Below are 21,653 nucleotides of genomic sequence, written 5' to 3' on the forward strand. Positions count from 1 at the left end.
GATTATAATTGAGATAAAGAGGGTACCAAGTACACCAAATTCTTTTCGATATCTCAACCTGTTCAAGACCCATCTTGTATAATCTTATTTAAGCAACAATCATTAAATGATGATTTCAACAAGGTGTCACTTGGAACAGGGTTAGTCCGGACTGGGCTTAAAGAAAGGGATCATGCAAGTCACAATTAACGTACAAATTGTATTTACTTTAATTATAAAGAATATCTAAATAATGTGAAAGTAAAGTAAATCACACAACACAAGATCTTGTTAATGAACAAAAAAAAAAAGAACCTCGAGACCTAGTCCAGTTTTGAATACCTCTTAGAATTAAGTCGTTATACAAAGACTACTACCAACTTTGTGTTGTTGAGACCTAGTATATTAACTCCAAGTTAGTATCCCTGCGCCTACTACCAATCTGGTCAACTACATATTTTTCAAAATAAGTTTGTGCACCAATTGGTTAGCCCAAAAACAATGGTTAAGTTGTTCGTGAACCTTCAAGGATTAATGAAGTTCAATAACCTTCAGTTCGTGTAATCAATCTATAAAAAGTTTCCATGAACCTCCTAAAATCTACCATTTCGTGTGCTGGCCAAATAAGTTAGTGTACTTGAGGATTCAAAAGTGTCCGGGAACATCTCAAAATCAACAAGTTCGCGGACTGACCAAATTAGTTTGCTTACGCGAGTTAGAGAATAATTCTTCAAGTCTTATTTATAAGTTTCAAGTTCGTGTACTGAGCAAATCATTACTTGAACATAAAAACTAACTTGAAGACTCCTTATGAACTTAATATGCAGTTACGATGTGTCGAAAATTGCTCTCAGCCTACTATGAGATAAGTTCTTCAGTGCTTGAATTTATGATTCGAGTTTTATCAAGTACTAGCTTGGACTCGAGATTTCTTCTTTGCGATATTCATTATAACACTAAAGTCATACAACATTTTCTCAGTGGATAGAATGATAGGCAATATGAGCAAATTGAATATTCAGTCTTTACATACCTTTATTTATGAAGTTGTCTTAGATGTCTCTGTTATGTTGGTGAATTATGAACTATCATGCTCTATTCCAAATCTGAGACTGACCTTAGTAGACTATAAATCAAGATATAGTTTTCATCAACCAAATTTGACAACAAGCTTGATATACCGACTTGTGTATTTAACCAAGCTATGCTCTAACAATAATGAAAATCCCCAATCCCATAATGGTCATCTCTATATATTATAATTGAAATAACGAGGGTACCAAGTACACCATATTTTTTCGATATCTAAACTTATTCAAGACCCACTTTGTATAATATTTTTTAAGAAACAATCACTAAAAGATTATTTCAACAAGATGTCCACTTGAAACAGGGTTAATCCAAAATGGGCTAACAGAGACCGATCATGCCAAGTGACGATTGATGTAAGAAGTGTATTTACTTTAATTATAAAGACAAGATAAATAATGAGGAAGTAAAGTAAATCACACAACACGAGATTTTATTAACAAGGAAACCAAAAATGCAGAAAAACCCCGGGACTTAGTCCAGTTATGAATAATCTCATAATTAAGCCGTTATACAAAGACTACTACCATCTTCGTATAGTTGAGACCAAGTAAACTAACTCCAAGTTACCTAGTTTTTTTAGTATCCCTGCGCCTACTACCAATCTGGTCAACGCACGTGAATCCTAAGATAGAGTCCACTATCTTAAGTTGCTTTAGACATTTTGAAGATTTCTACCACTCAAGTCTTTTGGATTTTTTTCCTAAACAGTAAAGTACTAATCTGTATTCGGTAACTGCTCTATCGATCTCAAAACTACATCAGACAAATTTGTTGAGTTACACAAATGCTCTTCCGTTTAATCTACTTATCTCCTTTGTATCGTTTTAGATTGACTAAGATCGAAATAATCAATCTTAGGTCGGACTCAATCTAAATAGATCTCAAACAGAATTATAAAGAGATCAACTGATCAATACGACAAGTTATAATATGTCTATCAAGATAAACAATCTATGTCGGATCTCATCCAATCAAGTATGCACGACGTATATCACAAAGATCAGAAACCAATCAAAAGTCTTCTTGTCTTTAAATCTTTGGTCTTCAATGTACCTGCATAAATAACTTAATTCTCTTATGATAAATCACGCACATAACGTAATCTGTTAACAATGGATGATTACAAGTCTATCTTTAGATCTAAAAACAGTTCGAACTTTATCGATCCTTGATCAAGATTGAGTAATCTTGTTGTCGGAAGAGAATGCTCTCAGAATAATCAAACTAGTAAATATCAAGATTCAACTACCGTTAGTCAATCAAATCTATAATCGAAAACTAAAATAATAATATGATTCTAATTTCCCACCAACGGTAATTCTATACCCTTCTTGGTCCCATGGAGTCTTTGAAGAGCGGACTTAAGAATTTTTTTCCTAATAAGGTTACTTTCCTCTCCAAGATAGTATTACGAATAAAACTAACAATCGGCTATCACACTGACTAAAAAATGAAGTGTGTGACTCGGGATAAGTTTGTAGGAGGAACAAACTTCACTATTTATAGACCAAGATAGTTTGGACACCAAGGAATTTCCATAATTGAAAATATTAAAAGATAACAATAAATACCAATGTTCGGTTTTGTCTAATATCCAACTAATATACCGACACCTTAATATTATCTAGCATACTAAGAGCTTCTCCAATGGCATGTATGTGGAAATAAATGTCAACATCCACCTAGGATGTACATCCATTTTCTCTAAAATCATTCTCCAACCCGGATGTCATAAATTAACGTGTGCATGACTTTAGGTAGAAAATGTCAAGGGGAATGTCTAGTTTTCCACATTCCCCTTGACATTGTCTACCATCCTAGTCAGCTTTTTTAAATTAAAAATATATTTTATTTACTAAAATACAATACATAATCATATCTAGATCTAATAAAATTTTAAAATTACTAAACATAAAATTTACATTTAATAAGAAAATGATCACAAACAACACCATTGGAGATGAATAAGTTTTTCACCTAAACTTAAGGAAAATTTGGAATAAAAATGTCTTGTTTGTGTTGCCACATAGGAAATACATACAACAAACATTGGAGAAGCTCTAATACTACTTTACTAATATATTTTCCAGAGAAATGTTTTACTTACGGGGAAAGTAAAGACGTATAAATTCGAAAACCCAATAAAAGATTCTCAAATATTTCGGTTCGGGATCTCAGCTTGAGTATCAAGGAATATCTTTGAGCAATAAATAAATAAGATTTTTTAGCACATATTCAAATCACCTATTATGTCAACATACGTAACTTTCCTAAAGAACAACTCATATTCCAAATTTCATGCAAACCCTAAAGCGTATATGAAACTGAGAATACGTCTTTTATATTAGTGACTGATCCTGGAAGAGATCCCTTATAGGGATCGATCTGTTATAGATCCAAAATAGGGATCGGTTCCACTAAAGATCAATGAGACCAACAACTAATACAAATCCTTGTTTAAGGTATTAATGCTAGAATAGATCTTTGATTCCTTTCAACTACGGAAACAAGTTTCGCAAGTTTACTTCCTTAAACTCATGTAGTTAAACATAGTTTTCTAGGCATGGAATCAACATAAAGATCAATACACAACCTAGTAACAAGTTACAAAGATAGTGCTTATGCTGCAATTAGAAAGTCCAAAAGATAGACGTTACACTTCGTAATTCAATACCAAAGTTGTAATACAACTTGTATATTCTTCCTTGACACTTTGATCATACATATAATTTCGCATGTTATCTTTTCTATATAAACAACCTGAAGGCAACATAGATACAAGTGGAAACAAGTCAAGTCTTGTATTACTAACCTCGAATAGAAGGATGATGTGTTCGTTGATGTCGATACGTCTTCAGGTTCTTCAAAGTAACACGATTTTGTCTTAATATTTCTACACTTCCTAGCCTAACCTAACAAAGTTGTCTCTAGTAATTTAATCAAGTGACTCAAATTTTTGAACTAAAGTGTGACAATCAAACTTGGCATACCAATGCTTGGTAGGTTCAACCGAGAAATACTCTTGCAATAATTTTATTTATGTTTACGAACTTTATGACAGTAAGGATGATTTCTGTAATATGAGAAAACTGTAAAGACTATTTTATCACATATTCAAGCAATTTCTTTTATTCCTCATAACTAGGATCGTAAAATGAACATCAATATGCTTTAACTAATAATGGGTTTTCCTATTTGATCATATTTCTTCATTGCTCCTTCACGTGGTTGTTGGTGTTATGTCTTGAAGACGTTTCAGGTAAAGTGGTATTTATATAATACTTTGTGGCATGCTATTTCGCCGGTTATATGGAAGGAAACAAATAAAAGATATTTCGGTGGAAGACATAGGAACGCAGGTGAATTAATCGGTAAGGTGAAGGCAACTATCTATCTTTGTTGTTCGAATTTGAACTTTTTCGAAGGTGTTTCAATTAGTTAAATTTTTGTTAAATGAAAGCAATTATAAGGCGTTAAGCTCTTGTAATTTGAAAAAATTTTATTGATAAAATTTTAACTTTACCCTTAAATAAAAAAAAAGCCTTTTCCCAGTTTAATCAACATATAATCATAGATTCATAATGCATGTTTTAATATACCGATAGAAGATAATAAGTTTTTTACATATATAATAAAAACAAAAACATAACTACATATCTACAAGTCTAAGTAATTAGGTAAAGAAAAAAAGAAAAATTTCTTGTTCGGTGTTGATAAGTTTCGAACTAAGGTCGTTGATATCATCAAGCAACGATTTTTCCATTGTAGTACACTGTTATATGCAAAGATAATAAGTTTTGAAACAATATTTTGGGTCTTAAATGTATGCCAAGGGTTAAACATTTGTTGAAAAAATTCTTAAAGATATAATCCTTGTTAATGATCTATTTGTTCGGTTTGAAACCAACTATGTTTTACTTGGCACCTTTACTTTTTTCCTCCCACTATTTCATTTCAATATGTGGCATCCATCTAAAATCTTGATAAATAAATGATGAGTCTATTTGGATATAATAAATCCTACAATAAAGCCATAATAATCAACAACGCGGTGACACGTTGTGGGGAGAAACTTTTGGGGGGAAATTGGGGTAAGAATCAGAAGCATTTAGTTTGGTCTTCCAGTCCACCATATTATATCATCAATTAATATGAGAATTTTCTCATTGTTGTTCAAGGTCCAAAGATACGTGTATGGGAGACACAAAAGAATACAAAAAAAAAAAAGAAAAAAAAATATTTGTATTCATCCCCGAAACATTGTTAAGTTTTCGGATTCTTTTCAGTTATAATAAAAATTTCTCGTAGAGTGTCGTGAAGAAGACTTTGTTGAACAAGTCTGTTATACAAAAAATTTCAAGATTACTAACAGGGGTACCAAATTACTTGGGGGTGTACCAACCCAAAGGCAATGGATGTTTTGTCTTTTGTGTATTTTGGTACACTCCCAAGTAATTTGGTACCCACTATTAGCATCCTTGAAAATTTTTGATCTCGACATTTTCTTTTTAGAGAAATTAAAATGAAACAATAAAATTCTTGTTCTAAAAGTTATTTAGATTCTTAGTTATTTTTTGTTTTTATTATTTAGGGATTTTTATTTGAGCGGATTAATATATATATATATAATAAAAAAAGGATAAAAATATCCTTTAAGATCTATTTTTGCTATTTTATATTTTTTCCTTTTGAAATTGTTCACATATGAATTTTTTCGGTTGAGTATAACTCTGCATGAATCATGTTAATAAGTACTGAAATTTTTTATGGGTTTTTGGTGTTGGTGTTGGTAATAGAAAGTTGAGAATTATATTATATTTTTATGTTAACTGTTTTTAGTATGTGTATCTTTATAATTCACATCTTCTCTAACAACTATGAATGATATTTAAATGGTTGGAACTGAGATTGAAGTTCAATGTCAACATACAATAAGCATGGAGAATGTGATAGCTACATGTATACATGTTCAATAACCCTACTAACATATATTGAGTTTTTACAATTTCAGTTAGGGAGCATGCATGAAAAGTCTTTAATAGAACTGCCGAAAAGAAAAGGAAAGATAAAAAATTTACTCCATAAATGTATGAAATTAGTTAAAAATACGATAAATAATATACATAGCGTTATGGGGACACGATAGATGATTTAAAAAGAGGTTTTTTCAAAATGATGTTGATTGATGGAATGTCACTAATCAGATTGTTACAAGCGTATTCAAGTAAAACCAATAATCTTTTACTCAAAATGTGTGGGTTTAGGAAAAATGTTTCTGGGATATTTTGGTCTTCAAAAATAATCACAATATTTTTTTCGTGAAGGTTTATTTAACATAGCAATAGTCGAGGAAACGCTAAATGGTCAAACCCGAACATAGATCGCCCTTGATGTGCTTGACACAAATACCTTTGTTCGATTAGCAGAATCTGCACAAAACATCAATAAGATTACTAGAACTTCTCGCAAATTCATTGTGACCTAGTATTGAATTTCAAAATGGTTCTTCATCATCAACTTGGTCAAAGTTGAAAGATGAACGTTTTAAACCGATTATTAAGTACGATCAAATGTAAACCATACAACTGCAATCGAGTTGAGACGTGTTTGAGCAATATTTCAAAGATGAGAAGTTTTCAGTAAATTAATTTATATATATGACAACATGATTGAAGTTTCGTGATTTGGATTCATGATTCCACTGAAATGGTATTTAGAAATTTGATTGTTCAAAAACGATATGGTCTAGAATATGGTAATTTTTATGTTACTTCTTATGTATGTCTTATGAGCATTCTTCTTTGGTACCGGAAAACATGCAAAATATCTTTGTAGAAAATGTATTATACATTAGATACTTAGGTAGTTTTGGTGAGGTTGCTAATATCCTTAGCAATATAATTTCATATGTGCTTATCCATAACCATCGTAGGGGAATAATGGTAACGGTGAACGAATATCACTTCACCCGATGGAACTTTTGGTGGGATTGTTTCTATAGTAAATACTTTTATCGTCTTCGGTCAGGGATACCTTTTTGGGTGAGGTTGATTGTTCTCCTTGTTTCACATCTGTCATATGGTATTAATTCTTACAATTTTGTTTTTTTCCATAATTTTATCCAAGATTAGACACAAATGTAATAACAAGAGTTGGTCAATATTTTTTAAGTTTTCTTGTTAATATGATTTTGGTTGGTTGTGGTTTTAACTTTCCTTGTAATCCTGTAAGGCTTTCCGAAGTACTCGATGTTCTTACTATGTTGTCTTTTTTTCTAATTGGTTTTCCCTCTTTTATGTTTTCTCTATTGTTCTAAATGTTCTAATATATTTGGATACTCAACGTTCTCTTGTTATTATTATTTTAGTTTGTTGTTCTTTATTTCTAAGTTTTCGTTGTTTTTCTAAAAGTTCAAATACATTTGGATGCTTAGCGATCTTTGATTATTTCCTAAGTTGTGGTAAAGATCAAACAATAGAATATCACATTTTCATATCAATTTAAAATGTTTATTAACCTAATTTTATTTTTAAAGATAAACCTTAAAACTATCAGATACCATTACAACATAAGGGGATTAAACCTTAGTACCTAGCTTACACCTAATCAATCTCACATCAAAATCTTTTATATTTTCTATGTTGGCTTCAGTCAAAGAATAAACCTTAAATTGATTTCGAATATAAAAACATAGGGTTTTAACAAGATAAAATACTAACAACTAATATAAAGTAAAGAAAGAGAGAGTAATTACTTGTGAAGGAGAAATAAAAACCATAAGAATGACAATGATGATTGAATAGATTGACACAATAACACTATGCTTTCTTGTTTTCAGACTTTTTATTTAGAGAAGAAGAGAGATATTGAGATAGGTGGTAGGAATAAGAATAAGAATAATTACTTGAGATTTTGTGATAAACCCGATATGCTTTTTAGTTTGATAAGAAACAGAATTAGAGAGAAACTTAGCACGCTTGGATACCAGAAGTAGAAGTCATAAGAAAACCTATTTTGCTTCACAAACATTTGAATTTTCTGCTTCTAAAAGTCGTTCTGAAATGATATTGCCAAACTGACTTCTGACTTTTCGACTTAAGTCGAATAGTAACTTCTGAGTGTACATCCAAACACCCTAAGATAGGTTGTAAGAAATAAGTTAACACCAACACGCTGGATATATATTAAGACTATATGGCACCTTATCAAATTTTTGTCACGGTTTTTAAAATTTATTTTGTAGTACTTTTATAAATATCCAATATGGAATATTTAGGAACTATACAAACAACGGATTATGAAGTCACAATCTATTATGTAAGCCTATTCCATTGAAAACCGATTTCTTATGTGTTATTGCACTCGAAACAAAAGAATCATTTTGTGACGGATCGGAAAATTACGCGTAGCGCGCCAGGGCGCGCATGCCATAACTTCCCTGATGCGCCACTTGGATGATGCTACTACCGGGAATTAAAGCTAGGCAAATGCACGTTCATTTGACCTTGCAAGCATGCTTGTAGAGCATGATGCAGCTAACTTAGTTTCCACATTGTACCAACTTACCCTCGTTCGGCAAAGGGTTTAAAGAAATAGAGGCTAATGCCGATGCATTTCATGCTTCTCTGGCCTTAGAGTCCTTTCTAACTAGGCATAGAACACACCTTGAACTTGCGCACAACCATTGCAGGCCTATTTCCAACTCCTTACTTAGCTTAGGCATTGCTGAAAGCCTTTAAATGTCTTGCTCGGGCCGAGGGTGCATCAATCAGGCTCATGTCGTACTTTCCTTAGGCTTATACAAGCTTCGCTAACCTGCATATTGATGTAGCTTATCTTCTAGACCATGCCCAATTCACAATTCATGCATATGCCATCTTCGTGTAGCTTAATAGGCAGTATAAGCATCCATCGAATAGCGTTCAATTTGCCTCATCAAGTGTGGCCCAATCATCTCTTGCATTGCAATACCGATCCTGATGATATAAGAGGCCAATATGTAGCAATCATCTAGCAATTAGATGATATGAGCGAAAAAGTGATGGACCAGAAATGCTGCAACTCATTGCGGCTGCCTACATACACTTCCCTAATTTAAATGGATCAATCACATATTGTAGTTCATCTCGAATGGACAACAACTTAAGCCAACTCGTTTGCAAGGCCGTGGCCAAGAAATAATGGTAATGGCCTAGTCCGTGTAGGTCATTCCGTCCAAATGCACAAAGGTTGTACATTACTGAGTCTGTGGCACGGCATGGTAATGGCCATGCTTAATATGCTCCATTGGAAAAGCTACGCAGCTATAAATGAGGCCTAAGCATTATTTATGCCCTTCCGGCTAAGCTATAAAGCTTACTTGACGCATAGTCCGCATATGCACCTTCAACCAACTACCCCTCCCTATATATGTTTACTTGATATTTATATAACTTAGAAAAAGGGAGTGGATTGACATTCACCAATTACCATTTTGAGGTGCTTGATTCACTATTCATGGTCGTTGCCATGTAATCCTGAATAACCGGCAGTGATTGATGAGTTTTTGTTATTGCCCATAGGCCAGTTTCAATATTGCGCAATGAGTGCGCAATATTCACTCGTCCAGCCTGCTCTGGCATATTGCATAATTGTTGTGCGATATTGACTCTAGGCCAATAGCCTACATAATACGCAATGGTTGCGCTGCAACGCCCAAGGCCATTTACCCAACTGGTTGGTCTAGTGCACCATTTGATGAGAGATTTGGCCTATGGCCGGTATAGCTTACCCAATACGCCACAATTCGCCGTTATTGACTTTAGGCCAATGTATCTTCCTCTTGGTGCCATATTGTCCTTGGCCAATATGCCCAACATAATGCGCCACTCTTGGCGCGATATTGGCCTTTGGCCAAATGCCTCTTACTATGCAGGGAAGCTTTGGATGAATCCTCATCATATGCCATGGCGCATCTTTGCGCATGCGCCATGCTAAAAACATGGGGTGTTACACATTTATAGGAATTTGTTTCCAACACAATAAAACAATAAAAACTTGTTCCCAATGCACAAAATTAATTTTTTGTTTAATCAAATCTTAACTCGTATACAAGTTAACAAAACCCTCATTTGATCAAATCAAAAATTTCATAACTAATTTTAATCTGTAACTGGGGCACTAAAGAAGCACACTGAAGATGATCCCAATGATAAAAGATTTCGATATTTCAAATAATTCCACAATTTGCTCCTTTCAATGGTATATGGAAGGATGACCTTCTCTCTCAGGTACATTCATCATTTACCTAGACGTTTTTACTCAACTTTTTCTTAAATCTAAGACTGATAAAGTAATTCATGGTGTCAAAATGAACTCTAGCTGTCTCTATGTTTCCCACCATTTTTTTGCATATGATTGTTTTTTGTTTTTTCAAGCTTTTATTTCGAAGGTTAATAATATGACGAAAATTATGGAAAACCTCTTTAAAGTTTGGGGCATATTAATTGACACGTCAAGTTTCTATTTAAGGCCAAAATTTACGCTAAACATGGTATATTAATTAGTAGCACTTAAAATTTACATATAAAACAGAACAATACCTTGGTACTCATTTTTTTCCTAATAAATTTCATATTTCCAATTATTTAGTTTTTTCCTAGAGAACTTTTTATTGGTTAATAGGATGAAAATTTACAACTATACTGGAAGAACAATATCGAATCAATTGGTGTCAGAAAGTATTGCTTCTTTTCGTATGTGATCTTTTTATTAACCCATAAATCTTACTATTCAAATTGAAAAAAAGTTCAAAGAGACTTTTGGTACGCCAAAAAAGGATCTTAAACAGTGTTACTTATCTCTATAGTTGGCATTAATATTCAAACCAAATTTTTTTTGGTAGAGTGGCATAAATTTGATTTTGGCTTTTCTTAGTAAATCTACATATAAGATAAGTCAACACCCTTGTCGGCATATGAAATTAGGTAGTTTGTTGCCTATTATAATATAGATATAGAAAAACATTTTGACAATTTTTTGGTTTATAGTCAAAAAGCATATGACAATGGTAAAAGACACAATTTGAACCACGGTTAATCCGGGCTTTACATATGAAATTAGATAGTTTGGGGTTGATCTAGGAAATATAATTGAAACAATTTAATGTTTTATATTAAACGGTTTAAACCAACGATTTTCAGTTTGGTCTGAGAATTCATCAAACTGAACTGCATTCTACAGATTTCACGAAACTAAAACCATCCCAAACTGTTTGATAAAAACTAATAGGTTTTGTTTACTCTTAAAAGGTTCGAATCCGATGATTTGAAGTTCGGTTTGCTATTATTATAGCCCAAGGTTAGAACTTATAAGCACTTTGGACTTTCAATCCACCATTTCTCATCCTTATTGAGACTAAAGATAATAATTACAAGGAAACGTGTATAATTGATAGAGAATAACATAAAAAATGTTTGTCTTCATTCAGGAGCATCGAAGCGGCTCCGGATCCCACTCTTCTCCTTCCATGTGCCCTAGTTTCCCACTATTAAAATTTGACACGTGGATTCTTCTTTTTTTTTTCCCCTTAATTTGAATATCTGGTTTACAATTAGAAATAAGTAAAAATTTAAAAACATGTATATTATTATCTTTTCTATCTCACAAACCAAAATCTACATCTTCATTTTTGTTTTTTAACTGACACTTTAAGATTGCAGGAAAAATACTCCTCACAATCTTACAATGTCAAGTATCGTTATCCGATAGCTTTTTAAAATTATTTGGAGTTAAACTCCTATAGTGGAGTGAACTTCGAAATGAGCTTGTTTGGTAACCCTGACGTAGGAACATGTTACATGTATCTTTACTAAATCCTTATTTACCAATAGAGTTATGAATATTTTCCATAAAAGAAAATAGATGTAACCAAAAAGTTTAAATAAAATAAATAAACAAACGTAAATATAATATTTAAAAGATTTCATCTCATCTAAATTTGTTACAAGGATCCTAGTGCGGCAGTTAAGTTGACTACGTAGTTTTGTGGAAGCAATTAGATGCAACTCCAAATATTCTAGTGCGGCAATCCGAGCTCCAAAGCTTGTCTTCTCCTCTTACTTGGATGTTTATTCAACATTTTTGGTATGGTACTACTGACGATAGTGGTAGATCTATCGTGTTTGCAATCCCTGTCCTTGTAATCCCTGTTCTTCCTGGGATAAAAGCTAAGCATTTACTGACGATAGTGGTAGATCTATCGTGTTTGCAATCCCTGTCCTTGTAATCCCTGTTGTTCCTGGGATAAAATCTAAGCATTATTTTTTTTTCACGGTGATATGTATTTAATACAAAATTAATAACATAAAGTTACCTGGTAGGTGTTAAATACGCCGTCCAAGTACGGTTGTTAGTAGGCTCTCGTATTGTATTGCTATTTGAAAAAATATATACCGTCGAATGTTGCAAGCTAAATAATAAATCACCAATCCTAATTGCAAGACATGTGAATATTGCTTGTAAATTTTCTTTAGTTGTTACTCCTATGAAACTTTCGTCAACCTTTTCTAATGTGTTGTTAAGTCCAGACAAAGGAATTTCATATGCTTCATTACTCTGATGTTGTTATTGCCAATTGAATGTGTAGTCGACATAATTCTTTATAGCGTTTTTTTACATCTCCTTGGGGTCATTTACAGTGGTATATTTGGACTTAGTTTTACGCTACTGGATATCACATCTTTCGTCCATCTCCTTAAAATGTACTGAGTAGGAATACTCTTAATATTATGCACAAACATAACTTTTAGAGCATGTGAACATCAGATTTTTATAGTTTTCACGGATACCTACTTGTCTACTCATAAATTTTATTGTTTCTTTAGGATTTATTCCTGACCTATCGGCTATTTCGGCTTGAGCTATATTTATAACACTCATTTCACTATGAGATCTAAAAATATGTTTCTTTCAAGGACTTGATGTAACATGTGTATGATTAGGAATTAATTAGATGACATGATACATATTTTTGTTTGATACACAACTGATTTTCATCTAAGCTAAACTCTCGAATCTTGTCTCTGCATGGTGAAACTTGACTTTGATGGCATCAAGAGTATCTACATCACGTTTACCTTCAGCATATCAAACAAATAGTCTATCTCTTAATTGTTCGTTGCTAAGAATTAAGATTTACTTTTTCTCATACTAAAACCAAAATCGAATGCACGTGTATTTTAAAAACTATAGGCTTTATCTTCTGTTTCAAACTCCATTGCTAGTACTGGAATATGTTATTTTTAATATTCTAGAATGAAATGATTCAACACACGCTACTCTTCAATAGAAATATCATCTAAAGAAATATTCAAGCTCGATGCCTTTATTGAATCCAATTTGCGTCGCACTTGGAGATCATCTTCTACAAGATGAGAACTATTGTGTAAATCCTACAAAACCAAAAATTATATAAACTTTAAATTCTTTTTTATTGTTTTAGTTTAATGATTTACTTAGATAAATTAGAGTCTAAACATAAGATTTCAACTGGTGAAGCAATACGAAACATTAGTTGACTTAAGATAAATTTAACTAAGTTCCTTAGAATACCTGTTGTAATTGCATTTTAGCTATTGGAAGATCATTAACTTATTAGTCGTAATTTCTTTTCATCGAAAACTCTTGGATGAAAAAATTTTATTGATTAATAAGGAACTGTGACTTTGGATTTTGAAACAGGAGATAATAAAAATACTAACAATTAGTTCAAGCCAAGTTGAAAAATTGATAGTAACTCTTTAGAGTGTGGGTTTTCTTTTTTTTCATTTCCTAAATGGAATCAAATTATGGGAAAATAAACCACATGTCGAAATCTAATTGGTTGGACACGAGGACACTTCCAAGGAGGGGATATTGCGATCCGAAGCCCATAAAAGCCCAGTTCATAAGTTCTGGGATTTTTCAGTCTTAAATCTTAAATAAGGAGTCGTGAGAAAGACTAGAACAAGTCCGCTATACACAAAAAAGAAATTTGATCTCAAGATTTTCTTGTCAGAGAAATTGAAATAAACGGTAAATTTCTTCTTCTTCTTAGGAGTTTTTCTTAGCTAATTTTTAGTTTTTATTTAGGGATTTTATTTGAGCAGATCGATTACCATTGGAAAAAAGGAACCCATTCCTTTAAGATCTATTTTGACTTTGGTTTTTCAGTTGTTTTTTTTTTTTTGAAATTGTTTCTGTTGAGTATACCTCTGCATGAATCATGTTGATAAGTACTGAAAATTATCAGAATTTCGGGGTTTTGGCGTTGGTGTTGTGATAGAAAGTTGAGAATTATCCGATATTTTGATGTTAAACTGTTTATTTTATGTGTTTCTTTACTGTAGATTTTTATTTTTTCTGATTAATTGATGGTTATAAAATTCAATTGGATGCCCTAATATATCGATTACAAATTAGTCTTATTATTAAAGGAAAAGTCTTTTTTTTTTTTTTTTTTTTTTTTTTTTTTTTGTTGTTGTTGAGCCATTGACTTGGATTCTGAACAAGGTCCTTAGAATTAGTAAATTCTGTTGATTATACTTGAAATCAGATGTAACCTGATTAGAAGTGTAATCTAGTATTATCTGTTACTGTTGATTGCCCTATGATGGAAAACTCACTTTGACGAGCGGTTGCATGGGTTATTGCAAGCTTTTATATCATCATTTTTGTTGTTGTTGTTGCTGCTGCTGCTGCTGCTGTTGTTGTTGTTGTTGTTTTTGTTCCCTAGGTGTAAAGACTTGCAATAAAACCCATTAGTTTCAACCGTCAATGAATGTCGAAACAGATACTATGAGATCTGAGGGCAAGTACACTGTAGTAATAATTTGGGAATCATATATCATTTTTGATTATTGATAACAGAAAATAAACAAGTCAACTTAATAAAGGTACTAGTTTTCGCAGTGCAGTATATGGACATTTGAATCCGCTTTCATTTTCTTGTTTTATTTACTTAGGTAGGTTGAACTTGATTCTTTTAAGTTCTTTATTTAAATCACGAACTCTAGTAGTTGTGTATTATCACCAATGCAATACCAAATCGTAACTTGAGGTTTTTATTTGTATCATGCAGATGGAATGTCTGTCGTCCAAATTTATTCCTTTTGCATTGTTGGCCATTTTATCACTCCTACAAGTAGCAGTTGGGATTAGATTTGTGATTGACAGGGAGGAATGCTTTTCTCATTCGGTTCCATACGAAGGAGATACTGTCCATGTTTCTTTTGTTGTGATTAAAGCTGAGGGATGGCATTATGGTGACGATGGTGTAGATCTAGTTGTAAGTACTGTCTATCCTCAAGAAGTTTTTAGGAGTTTGTCAAGTTTCTTACTTTTACTTTATCTTTTCCCTCATCCTTTTGCTTTTGACTTTCGACTTGGTTTCCATCTAATGATTACATGGTTCTAATTAAATAAAAGCACTGCTTAATATCTACCCTGTACATCGGAAATACAAAACATGGGCATCCATTTGTGCAAACTCTTTATGAAAACACTATGGCAGGAATGCATTAGAACTTAGAAGCTGTATGATTGGACTTGCTATTAAAAGCCCAAATACTTGGAGTTGATGGATTTTGTCGGAATTCATGTCACATGGTGATCCTGTTCATTAGGAATAGTAAATATTAGACGCTTATTGATCCTCAACATTCTTTAGGGGTGGGGAGGTGTTCAGCTGTGCATCCTGAACAAGTACGCTCCTGCTATACAAAGAATAGCAATTTGTATTGTTTTGTGGGTCTCTCCTTAATATCTGGTCTTCGTAATATTTTATCTACTACATATTCGTTTAGATGTCTGTTCTTTGGTACATTGTACATTCTTAAAAAGTGTTTGCATTTATCATAGATGCCTCGTTCGAACCAAACTTGTCCGAGGTGTGTACTTAGTCGCAATAAAGATCCAAACTGAAAATCTTAGGCTGCCAGAGACCCATATCAGAAAAGACCTGCATAGATGTTTGCTGTAGATGTAAGAGTGAAGCTTTTGGAGAATGCACACTTGTCCACACTTAAGATTATTTTTAGGTGCTCCTATATTTCATGTTGTCTGATTGTTTTCCTTGGATGCTCCTATATTTCATGCTGTCTACCCTGTTAACCAGTTGCTCCAATGTGTTTTGAGCATAAATAGCGTCGCCTGTTGTTGATCTGATCCTGTTAGACTGGATGGTGAACCCTTTGATTGGCTATGGGGAATGCGTTAATTATTTTTTTGTTCAGTTGGTTTTTCATATAGGATTGTTGTAGAAGAGCTTGAGTTTTTTTTTTCATTCCTGTGAATGCGGAGTACATTCATTTTTTGGGTTATGATTTTGTTATGCTGTATATACATCACCATTTAAGCATACTATTGATATTGCAGGTTAAAGGACCAACTGAAGAACAAATTCATGATGCTCGTGATAAAACAAGTGAGAAGTTTGAGTTTGTGGCTCACAAGAAAGGGGTCCATAAATTCTGCTTCACCAACAAGTCTCCTTATCATGAAACCCTAGACTTCGATATTCATGTCGGACATTTTACATACTTTGAACAGCACGCTAAAGATGGTAACATGTTCCCTTTTTTGTGGATTATGTCCTTTGTGGTGAAACTCTTTAATATTTGCTTGTACTAATATTTACGAATATATGCAGAGCACTTCAACCCCTTGCTGGAACAAATTTCTAAATTAGAGGAAGCTCTTTACAACATCCAGTTTGAACAGCATTGGTTAGAAGCTACAACTGATCGTCAAGCACTAGGTATGAAATTTCATTTATAAGAGAATTATTGCTTTTCATGCTTATGCTAGTGCTATACCACTACCACCTACATTTGCTATTTTCTTTTAGGAATGCACACTTGTCCACACTTTAGATTATTCTTTATAGGTTGCTCTTGCTTTTGGTCTCTCATTTTAATCGACTGAAGTAAGTAGTAAACCATACAACAGAATTTGTGAGTACCCAGATCAGGCACTCGGATTCAGATTGAACCAGCAGTGTCTATTTTAGTGTTTTACTGATTGTTCATTTTTTTTGAAAATATATTGATCTTGGGCATCATCCATAAGGTAGCATTTAGTACTGAGTTTTTTAAAGTACTTTATGGTTCCATTTTTATTTGTTGCTCCGTTTTGCTATATTCTGTTGATTAGAAGGATGCCCACCCATTTAAAAAAATATATTGTTTCTTTTGTTGATGTTGTTGTATTTATAGGAAGCCGACCTTCTTTATTTTTCTCTCTATAAGTTCTTGATTCTTCTTTTTCATACACCTTATTAGATTGATTTTACGTTTTCACTTCGATTTGTCTTACCTCTGTTTCTCAAACAATTTGATGAAATCAGATGATGTTATTATGCACGTCCTTTATTTGCGAACAAACAGAGTAGATTATATATACAAAGTGTATTTGATAGGGTACACTAGCAGCCATCTTATTTGATATTTGCATCACACCACCCTTCTTAAGTCTCCTTGTCATGTTATGTAAGATATCAACTAATACTCTTCCTCTGTTGCGATTGCAGTTAATGAAGGAATGAGCAGAAGGGCAATTCACAAAGCCATCTTTGAATCTGCAGCACTTGTGGGAGCTAGCATTCTACAAGTGTACCTCCTGCGCCGCTTGTTTGAGAGAAAGCTCGGCACATCCAGAGTTTAGGCTTCAGCCTCTGTCATCTGATATTGTGTTAAATTTATTGTCATAATGTTAAAGTGTCTACCTCCAGCATTTGTTTTCTCTGGGAGAAAATTTTAAAATGATAAGAATTATGTACAGTAGTCAGCTAACGAGGTAATTTACGGATTTTAATTCACGACTCCCTTATGGTTTGAAAATTAAGTGCAAGAAGACTTGATTCACATTTTTTTTTCAATCTTTTCTAGATCTGGCTTCGGGCTTTCGGATTATCACCCAAATATGTATTCATGTCACATTGAATTGCTGATGTTCATCCTTTTTCTTTTTTTTGAAAAGATCCTTTCTGGTTGTTCCATAGCTCAGTTTTTTTTTTACTTTTTTTTTTTTTTTTTTGTGTTATTTGAAAAATTAGTTATTGATTGGATAAAAATCCAAGGTGACCAAACTTGTGGTACAAAGATCCCACTCAAATGTTGGGATTCACTAAAATTCCATCTTAAACTAAATTATACAAAACCCCAAAAATTTAAAAAAATTGATACAAAAATCCCAAATTTCAAAATTAGTTTCATCAAATTCTATGAGGTTTCATCATAAAATTTGATGAAACGAAATTTTGGTTTCATCAAATTTTAATTTTATGATGAAACAAAATTTTGATTTCATCAAAATTTTGTTTTTTAAGGCTTTTGTGTTACTTTTGTTTTGGATAGGAATTATAATTCGGAACCGTTTTTTTGTGGATAGATATGAGTTATAATTCGGGGACCGTTTTTTTTTACAAGTTCAGATTTCCAACTAAAACATTACACGTTCAGTCAAACCACCTTTATTATATCAGTAATGAAATTCACAAATTACAAAAATAACGAAATACATCTTGAATTCAGCACCACTAAAAAAAGTAAATCACACCATCTTTACATATACTGGAGGCTGGGTTCCTACTCATCCAGGCACCCCAATGAAAATGTAAGGTGATCGTTCAAAAATTTCGGGTTACAAAGTAGAGCCCGCCATGTCTTGCACACGCGCCTACAAACTGAGATGGTGTTCATAGGTAGCCTTAGAAAGATGCAACTTAAAACCTTTTCTTGCAGGGAATTAGACCCTGCGGCAGCAACAACAGCATCTCCACCAACACCAAACCTCATGTGCTCCATTACCACAGAAGTTAATCGAGGAACCAAAAACAAAGCGTTTGAAACTGAGAAGGAAATAATAAGGTCACTTGCCGTATATAAACAAAAGTGGCAAATAGAACTTGATTAGGAATCCGAAAGGTTACTTTCTGAACTAGCTAAGATTTTCAGAGAATCACAGTCCAAGTAGAGCATGGGGAAGGAAAAAAACACAATTTCTAAAAAGAAATATTTCCTTAAATAACACCGATGGGCGGTTTTAGAATTAGAAACACTACATAATAAGGAAACCTTTCTCAGATGCGTTACCGCCACGCATACATCAACCTGTGTTAACTCCTATAAAAGAAGGGCACTCCGTCCCATCTCTACAATGGGATCGATTTGTCAGGTTTTGCAAGAAATCTCTCGCTGAAGAACTTGCAGACAGAGATTTAAGAAATAATATGGCAGATGTAAGAGGAAAGAAAGTTGAAAATCCAAGTGGGTACTGCAGGCTGTTATCTGAAACAAAGGTAAAGAAAGCTAGAGATGTTTTAATGGTTGATAAGTATAATGCTGAAGCCACGGATATCCTGGCATATCACGCTCTGAGTTTGTCAATGACTGAAGCGGTGCCAATATATGAGCAACTTCTCTCAGCGTTTCCAACAGCTGCTAAGTATTGGAAGCAGTATGTGGAAGAATACATGATGCTACATAATGATGTTGCAGCTAAACAGGTCTTCGGTCGTTGCTTACTAGATAACCGGCAAATTTCTCTATGGCGTTGTTATATTCGTTTGATAAGGAAATTGAATGAATACAAGGGTGCAGAAGGACAGGAAGAAACTAAGAAATCTTTTATCTTGGTTCTGACATTGCATCTGGACTAGTATGGATTGAGTATATTACGTTTTTGAAGTCATTGCCGGTTACGGATCCACAGGAAGAGTCTCAGCGTACGGATTCGATAAGGAAGGTGTACCAAAAAGCTGTAACTACACCTACTCATCATGTGGAACAGTTGTGGAAGGATTATGAGAATTTTGAGAACTCTGTTAGCCGTGCATTAGCAAAAGGTCAGATGTCTGAATACCAACCGAAGTACAACAGTGCCAAGGCCGTCTATAGAGAGCGGAAGAAATTGGTTGATGACATTGATTGGAATATGCTTGCTGTACCTCCAACTGGATCTGACAAGGAAGAGCAGCAATGCATGGCGTGGAAGAGGTTTCTGGCCTTTGAGAAAAGGAACCCGCAGAGGATAGATAGTGAATCGTCTAACAGTCGAATTATCCTCAGCTACGAGCAGTGTCTAATGCATTTATATTATTACCCGGACGTATGGTATGACTATGCTACATGGCGTGCAGATAATGGTTCTATGGATCTTGCAGTGAAAGTTTATGAAAAGGCTTTGAAGGTTCTACCTGATTCTGAGTTGCTGAAATATGCCTACGTGGAAGTGGAGGAATCTCGTGGTGAAATTCAGCCTGCGAAGAAAATTTATGAGAGCCTTTTGGGGGATGGGGAGAATGCAAGTGCACTGGCACACATACAATTTATCGGCTTTCTGAGAAGAACTGAAGCAGCTCGCAAATACTTCGTAGATGCTCGTAGTTATCCAAACTGCACGTATCATGTCTTTGTTGCTTATGCAATGATGGCATTTTTTCAGGACAAAGATCCAAAGTTGGCGCATAATGTCTTTGAAGCTGGTATGAAAAGATTTATGCATGTGCCTGAATACATTCTCGAATATGCAGATTTCTTGTGCCGTTTAAATGATGATACCAATGTCCGTGCTTTGTTTGAGAGAGCCTTGAACTCTCTCCCACCAGAGAAATCTGTAGAGGTCTGGAAGCGGTATACCCAGTTTGAGCAAACATACGGCAATCTGGCTAGTATTTTGAAAGTAGAACAAAGGAGGAAAGAAGCTCTTTCCTCCGCATTTGAGGGTTCTTTACATGATGTTGTGTCAAGGTACAGTTTTATGGGTCTCCGGCCGTGCTCCTCTAAAGACCTGGATTATTTGGCGCGTCAAGAGTTGCTTGCGAAAAACATTAATCAGAAGGCCGAAAAGTCGGTTCTACCAACATCTACAACATCTGCTAAAGTTAATTACCCAGATACTTCCCGGATGATTATTTATGACTCTCGGCAACTGCAAGATGCTGCATTACTTCCTAACAATGCAGAACTCCCAGCTGCTTCAAACTCCGTACTACCTGCTCCTGCTGCACCTTCAGTTGTGGGGACTGGGACAACAAAATCACTTGATAAAATTTTGGGAGTGCTTCCTCCAGCTTTGGCAGCATTTGTCAGAAACTTGCCCTCTGTTGATGGGCCTGTGCCGGATGTGGACATAGTCTTATCGATATTACTGCAGAGTAATGTTCCTTCGGTAAAGACAGGGAAATTAGCCCCTGTTCCCGTCACGAGTGATCTTTCTGGTGCAAACAAGTCGCGGCTGAACGCAGGTGCCGTGCCTTTCAAATCATCTAAACAAGTCCATTCAGGGGGGAAGAGAAAAGACATGGACAGGCAACAAAATGATGAAACCCCAGCACAAAGCCAACCAGTTCCAACAGATCTTTTCAAGATTAGACAAATGAAGAAAGCTCGAGGAGTAACCAGTTCCCAAACTGGTTCCGCATCCAGTAGTAGTGGAAGTTCGTTCTCAGGGGAGCTGTCAGGCAGTATCGGATGTACTTAAATTGCACAATTTTGACATGTTTTACTGCAATTTTCTTTTGTATACACTGTGAATATAATTCAATTTTGTACCAGAGAGATTAA

General features: G+C 34.1%; 1 protein-coding gene and 1 pseudogene across 1 annotated transcript; both read left to right on the plus strand.

Annotated features, from left to right (window-relative positions):
• The first annotated feature begins 14,004 nt into the window (after positions 1-14,004).
• On the plus strand, positions 14,005-18,085 carry LOC113348898 (transmembrane emp24 domain-containing protein p24beta2-like). The gene is made up of 5 exons (XM_026592799.1): positions 14,005-14,124; positions 15,170-15,376; positions 16,465-16,651; positions 16,739-16,846; positions 17,618-18,085. Exons 2-5 carry the CDS (start codon positions 15,170-15,172, stop codon positions 17,749-17,751), a joined length of 636 nt encoding a protein of 211 aa, XP_026448584.1. The 5' UTR covers positions 14,005-14,124; the 3' UTR covers positions 17,752-18,085.
• A 1,296-nt stretch (positions 18,086-19,381) lies between these two features.
• LOC113351805 lies at positions 19,382-21,570 on the plus strand (annotated as a pseudogene).
• The last annotated feature ends 83 nt before the right edge of the window (positions 21,571-21,653 follow it).

The sequence above is a fragment of the Papaver somniferum genome, chromosome 2 (genome assembly GCF_003573695.1).
Source record: "Papaver somniferum cultivar HN1 chromosome 2, ASM357369v1, whole genome shotgun sequence".
NCBI classification, from domain to species: Eukaryota; Viridiplantae; Streptophyta; class Magnoliopsida; order Ranunculales; family Papaveraceae; genus Papaver; species Papaver somniferum.

What these genes read in the sequence shown, in the direction of transcription:
- LOC113348898 (XM_026592799.1), top strand. Translation starts at nt 15,170, where the DNA reads ATGGAATGTCTGTCGTCCAAATTTATTCCTTTTGCATTGTTGGCCATT. An exon ending in ACGATGGTGTAGATCTAGTT is followed by an intron (nt 15,377 to 16,464) that starts GTAAGTACTGTC and finishes TTGATATTGCAG; the next exon opens with GTTAAAGGACCAACTGAAGA. An exon ending in AACTGATCGTCAAGCACTAG is followed by an intron (nt 16,847 to 17,617) that starts GTATGAAATTTC and finishes TTGCGATTGCAG; the next exon opens with TTAATGAAGGAATGAGCAGA.